The following is a 12,472-nucleotide window of genomic DNA, read 5'->3' as shown; positions in this document are numbered from 1 at the left end:
AGTTCCAGCCAACCACGATGGAGCGTGGTCCAGTTGCAGGGACCCACTTAGGTCCGCTAAACACAGTACAATAAATACTGGTGCGCCCTCTGTGCTTCATTGCTTTCTGAAACTTTGCGTTATCCAGAGCCAGTTCCAATGAAACCGTGTGGCAAGGCTTTGGTGTCGGTTCCAGGAGCTGTGCAGCATAGCTAGGTAGGGCCCTGCATCAGCTCTGATGAAGCTGCCAGCAGTGTGGTGAAGATTTGAGGGGCTTTGAGTCACTTTGCATCAGTTCTGATATAGCTGGTAGCTCTGAGGCAAGGGCTTTGTGGGCTTTGCATTGCTTCGCAATAGTTTTAATGAGGCTGGCAGCTGTCCAACGAGGCTGTACTGGGCTTTGCATCACTATACGTCACTTCACGTTGGTTCCAATGGGACAACTGCTGGACCTTCAAGTCCACTTCCAAGGATCCAGGAATGGCGTGGTACCACTTGGGGGAAGGATTCACAGAAGGCATAGTCCAGGTGCTGAGTTCAAGGAGGTTGGAAGCCTTTTTTGTCCCTGAGGCTTCTGATCAGGAGGACAGCCAACTAGCCTTTGGAGTCACCAAGAGGTTCTATGTTCAGAGTTGCAGGTCAAGTCATTCTCTCCCAGGCAAGAGGGCAGCAGGCAGCAGGTCAGCACAGCGGGTCAGCAGTCCTTTAAAGCAGCAGTCCTCCCACAGTAGCAGTCCTTTCAGCAACACAGCAGTCTTTCTTCATAGCAGAGTATCCACAGGTGCAGAAGTGTAATGAAGAGTTGGTATCTGAGGTCCAATATTTATACCTGATACCCTTCCTCTGGAACGTAAGAGAATCTTCTAGAAAGTCCCTTTGAAGGCACCTTGCCTTCCCAGTCCTGGCTCCAGACTAAATACAAGGAGCCTGCAGGCCCTTGTGTGGAGGCAGGGCACAGTCTATTTCAAGTGAAAGAAAGGCTGTGCCAAGCTCCTCCCTCCCATCCTGCCAGTGATGACCCATCCAGCCTAAGCTCTCTGTTCTGTGTAACTGTCTAGGAGGAATACACAAAGCCCAACTGCCAACTACACCCAGTCATGCGACCCAGAGACAGGCTGCAGGCACTAAATGGCTAAGGCAGGAAAATGCCAACTTTCTAAAATGTCTAGCATACAAATGCAGCCTTAATACAAATGAGTTTCATCATGATGACAATGTATTTTTGTCTTCATTCAGCAATTGCAATACACAAGATGTATAGATGTTATCTATGCAATTTGGTGTCCTTGTAAGTTAATGTATATAGGAAAGACTACACACAAAGTAAAATACAGAATCCTACAACACAAGAGCAGGATCAAATGCAAAGCTGTGGGAGCACCTTTGGTGGAACATTATCAAGGACATCAAAACAACAGCAATAACATGAGATGGCAAGTTATAGAATAAGTCATGTTGGGACCTCGTAGAGGAGATAAAAATAATCTCCTCTCCAAGCGGGAACTCTACTGGATGGAAAAATGCGAGACAATATCTAAAGGCCTTAATACACTGGAGGATTGGAGGCAGGCCTCAACAGTCTGAATATTTGGAACATAAGGGCCTTTTGCTATTCCTTGGAATAGCTTTGATGTAAAAATGATGTACTATTTGTTATCTAAATCCTAACTGCTGAATTATTTCTTTAAATCATGCGTCCATAGTATAAGGGCCTTTGCTATTCCTCGGAATAGCTTCGATGTAAAAATGATATACTATTTGTTACTTAAATCCTAGTTGTTGAATTTTTTCTTTAAATCATGCGTCCGTAATACAATTGGACATTATTTATAAATTTGATAAGGGGATTTATGGGTGATCATTGCTGTCTGTCCTCTATGTTCTTTGGCCAAACAGCCTTCAGGGATTTAATTTTCCAACACTGGGGGGCGCTCCACGCTCACAGCACGCACGCTACATCAGTCAGAGTCTATTTAGACAGGAGGTTTCAGCACAATGGGAGAGATGCAAGTTGGCATCCTCCATCTCGCCGAAACAAGTACGCTTCTGGGAGTTCTTACACTTTCAAGTTGTAAAGTTAGATCACATTAGGTTTTACCTTAGGGGGCTCACAAAAAGGTTTTTGATATGCCTTTTTTCAGGTCTTTGAAAAAGAAAAAGAAGATTTTTGGGGACGGAGGAAGTAATTACCGATCCTAGGTTGTAGATGTAGTTTGTGAAGGAAAGGAAATACGGACATGGCGAGTGATTTAATAGTAGGTCAATGGCTCTCCTCTAATGCAGAGGTTTAGAATATAAAATATAATTCTCACAGTTTAACTAAATTACCACTAAGGGCTTATACTGTGGACAATTTCACTTACAGATGGAAGAGGAATCCTGACCCTCAAGTGATAGGAGTTACATAAATGGTTGTTCGTTTCATTTTTTTTTATTAGGATGAACATTTGAAGTCAACTATGAAAACATATAAATTAGAAATACTCTCACTGAAAAGTAATTTTGACTAGGGGGTAGGTAGTTGACAGTTGAAGACAGTTGCCTTATTTATGAGGATTTTGTATAGATTTATTTGGATTTGGCCAATCATGGAAGCAAGATAATATCTCTAATTAGCAACTTATCATTCTAAAGAAATGTCTAATAGAGTAATGTTTTATTTATTTGTAGGTGTTTCCTAAAAAAGACTATCAGTCCTGGTGATGACCCATTATCGATTAGTTCCTATACGTTGGGTCGAAACGTTGACGTTATTGATGTAGATTAATGTTGAGATTAAGGGGTCCTTCTGAAGATCATTTATCGTTTTAACCACATTATTGTTGTATATAATGTACATAACACCTGCCACTTTATATATCACATAAATCACTTTCACTGCGCCGTCACTTTAGAAGCACCTATATCTGTTTTTAGTATTGAATTTTAGTTTCTTCGATTGTCAATCAATGGAAACTGTTTATTGAATAAAAGACATTAAATTGTTGAAAACCTTATTAGATACATAAAGGTTTCCATACACTCATTTAAGTTGTTGCCGTGGAAGTCAAGGCATACACTTTCCCCTTGGGGCTACTTTTTTCTATTTCAACCTTCTAAAAGTGGCATTTTAATCGAGCCGGTGGCAATGCCGTAGCCAGCAGGGTGCACCAGCACCCTCACAATGTTCACTGTCTGCAACGGTGCTGGGCAAGGGGGCAAGTGCATGGCCCTCACTGTGACCCCCTGCACCAGTTATCCGCTAGCCTTTTCATGGCGTTGTTACTGCCATGAAACGGCTGGAGGAGTACGAGGTCATTGTCTGCAGGGCAGCACTGCCCTGGCAGATTAGGATCTCTGCCAGACAGCTGGAATCCAAGATCCTAGAGGAGCTGGCAGTTCACTGGTTATCAGACCACCAGGGTTGTTAGGTGGAGGTCAAACTGCTGCATAGGTGGTGGTCCAGACCACCACTGTACGACCGCCACACTTATGATGAGGCCCTATGTGTTGATTCATCATCTATTATCAACTCTGTCCAGACAACACCCAAATATTTTTTTCTCTTTTGCTACCTTTACAACCCAGTCACTGCCATTGTATCACTGCAAATAGTCACACTAATTAAAGCGCAAGTCAGCCCATGAAGTGGTGTTGGCAGCATACCATAGTTTGGAAAGATCAATGGTTTTACCAGGCCTTTTTCCTGTGTTATTGGAAGTGAGCTCTACTGGCCCCACTTGTGTAAAGTTCACCTGTTTTGTGTATGCCCAGAATCTTGAGCAGGCTTCCCATGTGTATATACTGACTGACTGTGTGTGTAGCGTGTCTTGCACATTTGTAGTTGTAGGCTGCATTTGTGTGAATTAACTCGAGTACTGAAGCCACTGGGATCCATTTTGAATGACCCTGTCCTGTAAATTGGAAAGGACCGTTCTACACAATAGAAGTGTTTTGACTGCATTCATGGTGAGTGGAGGGAGGAGATCCAGACACTAAAGTGAGGAGGATGGAGAGAGGACTACTTTTAGAAATTCCATGAGGCCTTTCGTTAGCAATGAGGAACTTATTAGTTTTCCTGAGCAATACCATTTGGATGATAGTGGATAGACTCATGGGATTGTAGTTCTGTTACGTGAGGTGAGAAAGTTCTAGGTCAGGGCTTCCCTTTCGTTTACTCCTCATTACTGCTTCAGTTGTATAGAAAACACAATTCCATAAAAAAATAATTCTAACAAGTAATTTTATGATTTAGCAGGTCCTATTTTCTTTATCATCCCCACTGTTCCAACACACATTTTTTTCATCGGATATAATTCATAAATAGCCAATATAACAACAGTTCCAAACAATCATTTGTAATGCAATAGGTCTTGCATGTTTCTAACAAGTTGTCATCTTTTGACAACAGCACCCATGAGCAAAAACAAAAGAAAACATGAGAAGAAACTGAGAAAAGATGACTCAGCAAAATAAAATAAAGTTCCCTTTAAAAAATAAAACTTTGCAATTTTGTGCCTGTTGGGCACATCTTTGCCAGTCACAAGCCTTCTGTTTGCATAGCACTCAAAGTTACAAACTACAAATAGTACCTCAATCACGTCGGGAGCAGCGGACAGGCACTAATTAACTTGAATTAATTAGTGCTTAATCCCTGCTCCACACAGAGAAACAGAAGTGAAGCCAGACAGGTCTTGACGAATTACGAGGCTGTAAAGAAGAGTGCCACGCAAACCTTCAAATGGTGAGCGACAGGTGGGCTCCAAGCCCTTTACTGAACACAGCAGTCCCTCACAAGCGAGACGCATGTGCTAGCGCATGCACTCAGACGCACGACCCTAAAAAGGATATAGGTGGCGGCGCATTGCAAGTAAAGGAAGTGAAAAAATGACAACACAGTCTGCATGCAACACATATACAAAAAACATAACCATCAGACCATCAATTATATGGAATCCAATAAAACAATACCCAGGATGTCCTGGCACCCGACACCACATGAGAAATGGTTATGATTAACAAGTTGACATTTCGACTCCTTGCAAGGATTTTGACGGAGTCTTCATCAGGACAAAACAAAAACAGTACCAACTGGCTCATCCTCTGGGATGGCCTTGCGGTGCTCGGGATGCTTTCACCAATATGCTAAGTGAGACTTTTGAATGATGTTTGGGAATTGTAAAAAAGGATATTTCCTGTCCTGCGTCTCTGGATGTTTTATGACTCCTCTGGGATCCTTTGGTCACGATGCTACCACTTTTGGTTTGGGCTTAGAGCCCGCCCATTAATTACCACTGATTGGCTTTATTGTCATTCTGCTAATTATTCCCACCTGCTTCCAAAAATATCCAATTAGGATTGTAATACCATCTAACAAATAATAAGTTGTAGCTTTAGCTAATGTTTTGTCATCACCAAGCTCAGCCACAGAAAGTGAACAGTTGGCCTACACAACCACTGTTATTTTTCCAGAACTACTATAACCATCCCATCCTTCGCAAATATTTGTACCATCATAGTTGTTATTGTAAAACAATATCTGATAGAAATGTTGGTTAGTGTCAAATAAATAAGCAAATAAGACTGTGGCCGTCATTAATATGCAGTCAGACTTAATAGAGGTCAAGTTTTTCCAAAATAAGTGAGACAGTATTTGTGAGATTTGAAGAAGTGGGTAGCTATGGCCTTTGCCACTAATGCTACACCTTCAATTAGTATGGTGTTCTACTAAACTCTGAGTTTCATAGGCTTATCTGGACTACGCTAGCATAGTTAAAAAAAACAGCTTATTGCACACCTACTTGTGCCATTAGAAACAGCACCAAGGTACTTGAGTTCAAGGAAATCAGTAACCAAAAGGCATATGCTACTGAAAGAAATTCATTTAGGACACTAAACACTGAGGGTCTGATTCACAAAGGGCCTCCAAAGTCACAGCAAGGTTCCCACACTTGTAATGGGGCCTCGGTACTGCAGTTTCCCATTGTGGAGGTCTTGTCACGAGTGCTGGACCCCCACCATGACTGAGGGGCCATTTGCGAATCAGTGCCTGAATGCCTAACTTACTGAGTTACTTTAGTTAAGTGAATCACGTATAAATAGAGTTCCAGAACAAATGTTAACAAGCACTGGTAAAGCCAGCAGGTCTTGCCTTTGGGACCTTTTGGCTTTGCCAATTGTTTATAGCGATGCTGTACAGCATTCCTGAAACTCTGCAGCATAGCTAGTGAGGACAGAAAAAAAAACTATGACAGTACATGTGCATCATTTTGTAGGTATGTGTACCTAAAAACTGATGTAGAAGCTTATTTTATTTAGCAATCGGAGTTGAATCAGTCATTTTTTTTTAAAAAGAGCACGTAAAGCATATTTTTTTTAAGTCAATGGGGGATGCAACACAGAGGATACGGGTGGCAAAAAGCAACATGGAGGGTGGGGCAGAAGCAACACACAGGGTGAGGTGCAGAAGCAACACTGTGGGTGGAAGCAATCTGGAGGAAGCGGACAGGGAGAAGCAACACAAAAGCAAGGGAAAAGCAATGAGAAGTGAAGGGGCAAAGAGGACTACACTGGTGAGAGATAGCAATTGGGAGCAGGAGGACAGAAGCACATGGAGAAGAAAGCAACACAGGGGGCAGAAGCACATGGGCAAGAGAGAGCAACATGGAGTGTTGTTATGCTATTAATTGTGTTTGACCAATTAATTTGTGTTTCACCACTGCGCATATTAGTCGTTCAATGTTCATCAGGAGCACATTACATTCTGTATTCAGTTTAGCTGCCTATTGGCTTTAACGTGGCATTAGACATTACATTCTGTATTCAGTTTAGCTGCCTATTGGCTTTAATATGGCATTAGACATTACTTTTGGTATTCAGTTTAGCTGCCCATGGGCTTTAACGTGGAGTTAGACATTGCAGTTGAGACATTGCAGATGAGCTGTGTTTTTCCAAGCTGTGTTTTTCCACATAGTAGACCAAGCTGTGTTTTTTAAATTGAATTCACACGAACACTGACGTGATAAGAGAGCGTATATTTGGTGTTTTCCTTTCTGCTCAGCCTTGGAAAGAGGAGAGGTCTAGGAGATCTGGCCAATCTCCAATGGTTTGTTTTATTTCCCGAGTCTGGGAGAAGGGGTAACGGTGGCCCTGGGCAGCAGCAGGGGGAGATCTTCCAGGACTTCAGTCAGGAGCGGACGTCAGCTGCCTGGCTCCCGTTTGGGTGAAAAGTCTCTTTCTCGCAGTTGAACCGGAGTCATCAACTTGAAGTTAGGAGAAAGATGACAAGCAGTGATAGGCACTACGGTGATGCAATTTTGACTTTTATGCTTTGCTTTGAAGTTATGCTATAATATAATCACATGTATTTGCTGTGAACATTGCAATTGAGAAGTACTTTGATATATTTTGCTTTCATTGCTGCGACTACTTTTAAATGTGTGCTTCCAACCTACTAATCTCGTCTTTCAGGAACCTCGTGGTGAAGTAATAATTGTCAGCTCGGCCATAAAACAAGAGAAGGAAAGCAAAACAAGTGTGGAGGGGAAAGAGAAGTACACGAGGGAGAGCAATGGAAAACATATGAACTATCACGGAGCGCTTAACAAAAAAAAAGTAGTGTCTGAAAATTAAGCATTACAGTAATACAAATGATGAGGTTTTGAACCAGGGGAGGTATAAAAAAAAAGGGAAAGGAAAGTCCACACAAGCTGAAGAATAAAAAGCAGGGCAATAAGGGTAACAATAAAGCCAACCAATGGTAAGCCAAGGGCAGGCTCTAAGCCCAATATAAAACTATAATAGATCTTTGCGCAAATAGACTGCTTGTGCTGTCTGGTAGGCGAAACCTAAAACCAGAAATGATGTACTCAAAGACTCACAAAGTCACGCAATCAATAGAAACAATAGGTAGACATGGAAAAGCCTTAAGGCGGCTCAACGTTTTCTACAGATTAAATACAATGAGGCATATCAAATATCACCTTGGGAACGAAATATAATATTCCAGTTTGATGCAAAATTAATATGATCCGTTTTGAGATTACATAGTATGGGTACTACAGACACAAGATGTTAGGTTACTGGTCCCCATAACAATCGCTATGGATGCTTTGTGTTCTCAATTTACAGCGAGGGTTATTTCCTTTAGTTGACTGGTATGTCATTGTATCTGAACACTAGGTTAATCCTCCGAAAAGAGATCAAACTTGCTTTCACCCTAGTAGACTCCTAGGAGAATACCACATGCTAGTATAAATAAAATATTTTATGGCGTCACGGTATGTGGCCTTTATCGAGATGTGCTTGGACTCCGAGGCCTCTTTAGTATGCAATGCATTACAGTTCAAGTTGTGTTTCAGGGGATTTCATCGCAGAAAACTAGAGAGACACAGCCTGGGAAAGGGATTGCTGGTGCCAAATATTATGCTATGAAGGTACAGTTGGCTAGCAATGAATGTGCGCTTGGCTCCGCGCCATAGTGGCAGAACAGATTAGCATCAAGTCTACCTGAACTCTCGTGCTTTTTCCTTAAGAGCCGAAAGCACTAGTGACAGATTTACAGAACTCAGGAGCTTAAAACAACAACCATTGACCTTCAACCAGTTCTACTCCGTGGAGGAGAGCATATCAACGCGAGTGAGTGCAGCTCACAGAGAATCAACAATCAGCGCGCCTCTTTTTTATGTTTAATTCTTCCCAGCACAGAAATAATCTCTATTTAAGTCGTGTATTTTGGAATATATCAAACTGTGAGCACGCGACGGGTGCATCCAGCAAGGTAAAATGAAAAGGTGGAAGTATAATATGCATGAGGCATGGCGGACCTGCCGTACACTGTACAGCAAAACCCGTTCACAATCATTGAACATATGTTTATTGTAAATGGAATGGTGATACCATTTAAACGAGTTCTGAGTCGGAGTGCGGTTAATTGAAAAACATATGACACCCACGCTCCGCTTTCCTGGAAAGCAGGCTCGGTGCTTATTACCTGAAAAGCATGCTGCAGGAAGCATGCCATTTCTGAAGAAATATTCGAACACTTGTATATGCTACCGCATCAGTTTACTTTGAGGTGTTTTTGTATAGGGAGGTTTGTACCGCCTGCGGCATGTTTGACAGCTTCTGCATGTAGCGTACTCACCCGACGACCACCAGCTCCAGAGTGTGGTTGAGGTTGCTGTGCAGCTGGCGGGAGCTCGACGTGGTACCCGGTGCCACCCCTGCGGCTGCACAGTGCATGAAGGAGGCAGGGACTCACCGGCGGGTGACAGCCACCATGCCTGGTGGCAGGCATATGGGCCCGAGCCTCTGCTGTGGATCCCTGCGGCACAGCCTCTCTCCACCCGGGCACATCTGTAGGAACTCCCAGCATGCAGCCTGCCTCCCCCAAACCAGCACGGCAGAGACAGGAGGACAGCGAAAACACGTCCTGCCTGACGCGGCAGCCAAATTTCCGACAACGCCGAACTGAAAATCGGGTCTGTCGCCTTGCTCCCGTTAAAATCCACGCGCTCACTGCATTATGATCGGGGCATCTTCGACGAAAGGATCAGGAAGCTGCAAAGCGTCCAACGTGCAGCAGTGGCTGTTTTCCCAATAATAACAAAGCCCAGTGTAGCAGCAGAAGCGATTCCCCACCTCCTCCCTCAGCTTCGGCCCTGGCAGAGGCAGTGTGGGTGTGTGTTAATACACACAGCTTTACAGTAATCTCTTTCCTGCCCCGCAGAACTCCCTCCCTCCCGCAGAGCACAGAGCTTCGGAGACGAGAAACAGATTTCTACCAGCATCAGCTAAACAAGCTCTTAGTCTGATCTGCACAGGCACTGCCAGGGGACAATAGTGCAAGGACCTGATTTACTTTCTCCCATTATCATTTCGCATAACTGTAGATAATTTCTGTTAGTACCTTGTTATATGCGGATTAGAAAGATAGAGATGATAAGGCTGCCTTATACTATCAACAGTGGATTTACTTTGGCTTCCAGTGGGCAGCAATCCAATGTTTCAAATGTTTATAATTCTTTCCTTGTATCTTTTTTGCATCTTAGTACTTTTTTTTAAACTGAATGACGTTTTTAACTTTTGAAAACAGACAAAACAATGATGGCTCATGGTGCTCTTTTTATAGTTGCAAAGTACAGATTGATTTAGCTGCTGCTCAGTGACAACAATTAGTTTCGCTGTTAAATTATATCTGCTGGATTGCATTATAGTATTTTATAAATTGATGCGCTGATTTGTACTTTTGAGCTGCTGGCGTTGTTTCAATGCCTTTTAATTGTAAAGATTTTAATTAACTGATCAATAAATTCTTACTACTACTACTATCAGCTGTGTTATGGTATTAGACCTGAATATTAATGTTATAGCCTGTTAACCTGTTAATAGCACTTTGTGTCCCCTGTAACAAAAGTTTTTATTTCTGGCATAAACCCCAGTGATTCCTTGTAGGAGGCTGGCCTGACTTATAGTGGGTACCTTGTGGTACTTACACCTTGTGCCAGGTCCAGTTATCACTTATTAGTAGATTAGTAGTGTTCTAGCAGCTTAGGCAGATAGAGGTAGCTATAGCAGAGCACTTTAGGTTGAAGTAGGAGACATGCACAGCCCCTACAATACCACTTATGTCATATAGCACTATATCATAAGAAAACACAATACTCAGAGTTACTAAAAATAAAGGTACTTTATTTTAGTGACAATATGCCAAAAGTATCTCAGAGGATATACTCCCTTAGGAAGGAAGTAATATACACAAAATATATAGACACAAACCAAAATCAGGTAAGTAACAGTTAGAAAAGTAGTGCAAACACTGTAGAACACAATAGAATGCAACAGGAGACACTAGGCCTAGGGGCAACACAAACCATATACTCCAAAATTGGAATGCGAACCACAAATAGACCCCAGGCCTAGTGTAGTGTGTAGAGGGTCGCTGGGAGTGTAAGAAAACACTAAGGGTGTCCAAGATACCCCACCCCAAGACCCTAAAAAGTAGGAGTAAAGTTACCCTACTACCCCAGAAAGACAGTAAAGTCGAGATAGGGGATTCTGCAAGGACAACAACTGACTGCAAAACACTGAAGTCGGATTCTTGGACCTGAGGACCTGTAAAGGAAGGGGACCGAGTCACGCAAGTGTCCAGGAGGGGCGAGAGCCCACTAAACCCGGATGAAGGTGCAAAAGGGCTGCCTCTGGGTGGAAGAAGCCGAGGATTCTGCAACAACGGAAGGTGCCAGGAACTTCTCCTTTGGTCATAAGATGTCCCACAGCGTGCTGGAGGATGCAGAGTTTCCACGCAGAAAGACAGCAAACAAGCCTTGCTAGCTGCAAGAGTTGCGGTTGAGGATTTTGGGTGCTGCTAGGGCCCAGGAAGGACCAGGAGGTCGCCCCTTGGAGGAGGAGACAGAGGGGACGCTCAGCATCTCAGAGAGCACATGTAGAAGCAGGCAGCACCAACGGAAGCACCCGAACAGGTACTTAGAAGATCTGAGGACGACGGTAGACTCAGAGCAACAAATGAGGGTCCCACGACGTCGGAGTCCAACTCAGCGAGTTGGGCAATGCAGGACAGAGTGCTGGGGACCTGGGCTAGGCTGTGCACACAGGAAGTCTTGAAAAAGTGCACAGAAGCCCGAGCAGCTGCAGTTCACGCAGTACACAGGATTACTGCCTGGCGTGGGGATGCAAGGACTTACCTCTACCAAATTTGGACATAAGGGCCACTGGACTGTCGAAGACACTTGGACCCAGCTCCTGTGTTCCAGGGACCATGCTCGTCAGGTTGAGAGGGGACCCAGAGGACCGGTGATGCAGAAGTTTGGTGCCTGCGTTATCAGGGGGAAGATTCAGTCGACCCACAGGAAACTTCTTCTTGGCTTCCAGTGCAGGGTGAAGGCAGACAGCCCTCAGAGCATGCACCACCAGGAAACAGTCGAGAAAGCCGGCAGGATGAGGTGCTACAATGTTGCTGGTAGTCTTCTTGCTACTTTGTTGCGGTTATGCAGACGTCCTGGAGAAGTCAGCGGTCGATCCTTGGCAGAAGTCAAAGAGGGAAGTGCAGAGGAACTCTGGTGAGCTCTTTCATTCGTTATCTGGTGAGATACCCACAGGAGAGACCCTAAATAGCCCACAGAGGAGGATTGGCTACAGAGAAAGGTAAGCACCTATCAGGAGGGGTCTCTGATGTCACCTGCTGGCACTGGCCACTCAGAGCTGTCCATTGTGCCCTCACACCTCTGCATCCAAGACGGCAGAGGTCTGGGACACACTGGAGGAGCTTTGGGCACCTCCCCTGGGAGGTGCTGGTCAGGGGAGTGGTCACTCCCCTTTCCTTTGTCCAGTTTCGTGTCAGAGCAGGGCTGGGGGGATCCCTGAACCGGTGTAGACTGGCTTATGCAGAGAGGGCACCATATGAGCCCTTCAAAGCATTTCCAGAGGCCAGGAGAGGCTAATCCGTCCAGGCCCTTCACACCTATTTCCAAAGGGAGAGGGTGTAACACCTTTT

General features: G+C 44.0%; 1 protein-coding gene across 4 annotated transcripts in view; it reads right to left on the bottom strand.

Annotated features, from left to right (window-relative positions):
- FAM149A (family with sequence similarity 149 member A) overlaps positions 1-12,472 on the bottom strand; it is a 348,769-nt gene that overhangs the window by 133,909 nt on the left and 202,388 nt on the right. The window contains exon 1 of one of the 4 annotated variants that reach the window (XM_069200105.1): positions 9,104-9,581. The exons of 2 other annotated variants lie outside the window; for them this stretch is intronic. In XM_069200105.1, the coding sequence (XP_069056206.1) occupies positions 9,104-9,201 (98 nt within the window). In that variant the 5' untranslated portion in view covers positions 9,202-9,581. Of the gene's footprint in view, positions 1-9,103; positions 9,582-12,472 lie in introns of those variants that run through there. One more of the 4 variants, XM_069200098.1, reaches the window with a different exon arrangement.

This window comes from Pleurodeles waltl, chromosome 1_2 (genome assembly GCF_031143425.1).
Source record: "Pleurodeles waltl isolate 20211129_DDA chromosome 1_2, aPleWal1.hap1.20221129, whole genome shotgun sequence".
Taxonomy (NCBI): Eukaryota; Metazoa; Chordata; class Amphibia; order Caudata; family Salamandridae; genus Pleurodeles; species Pleurodeles waltl.
This window is presented reverse-complemented; position numbering and strand designations above follow the sequence as displayed.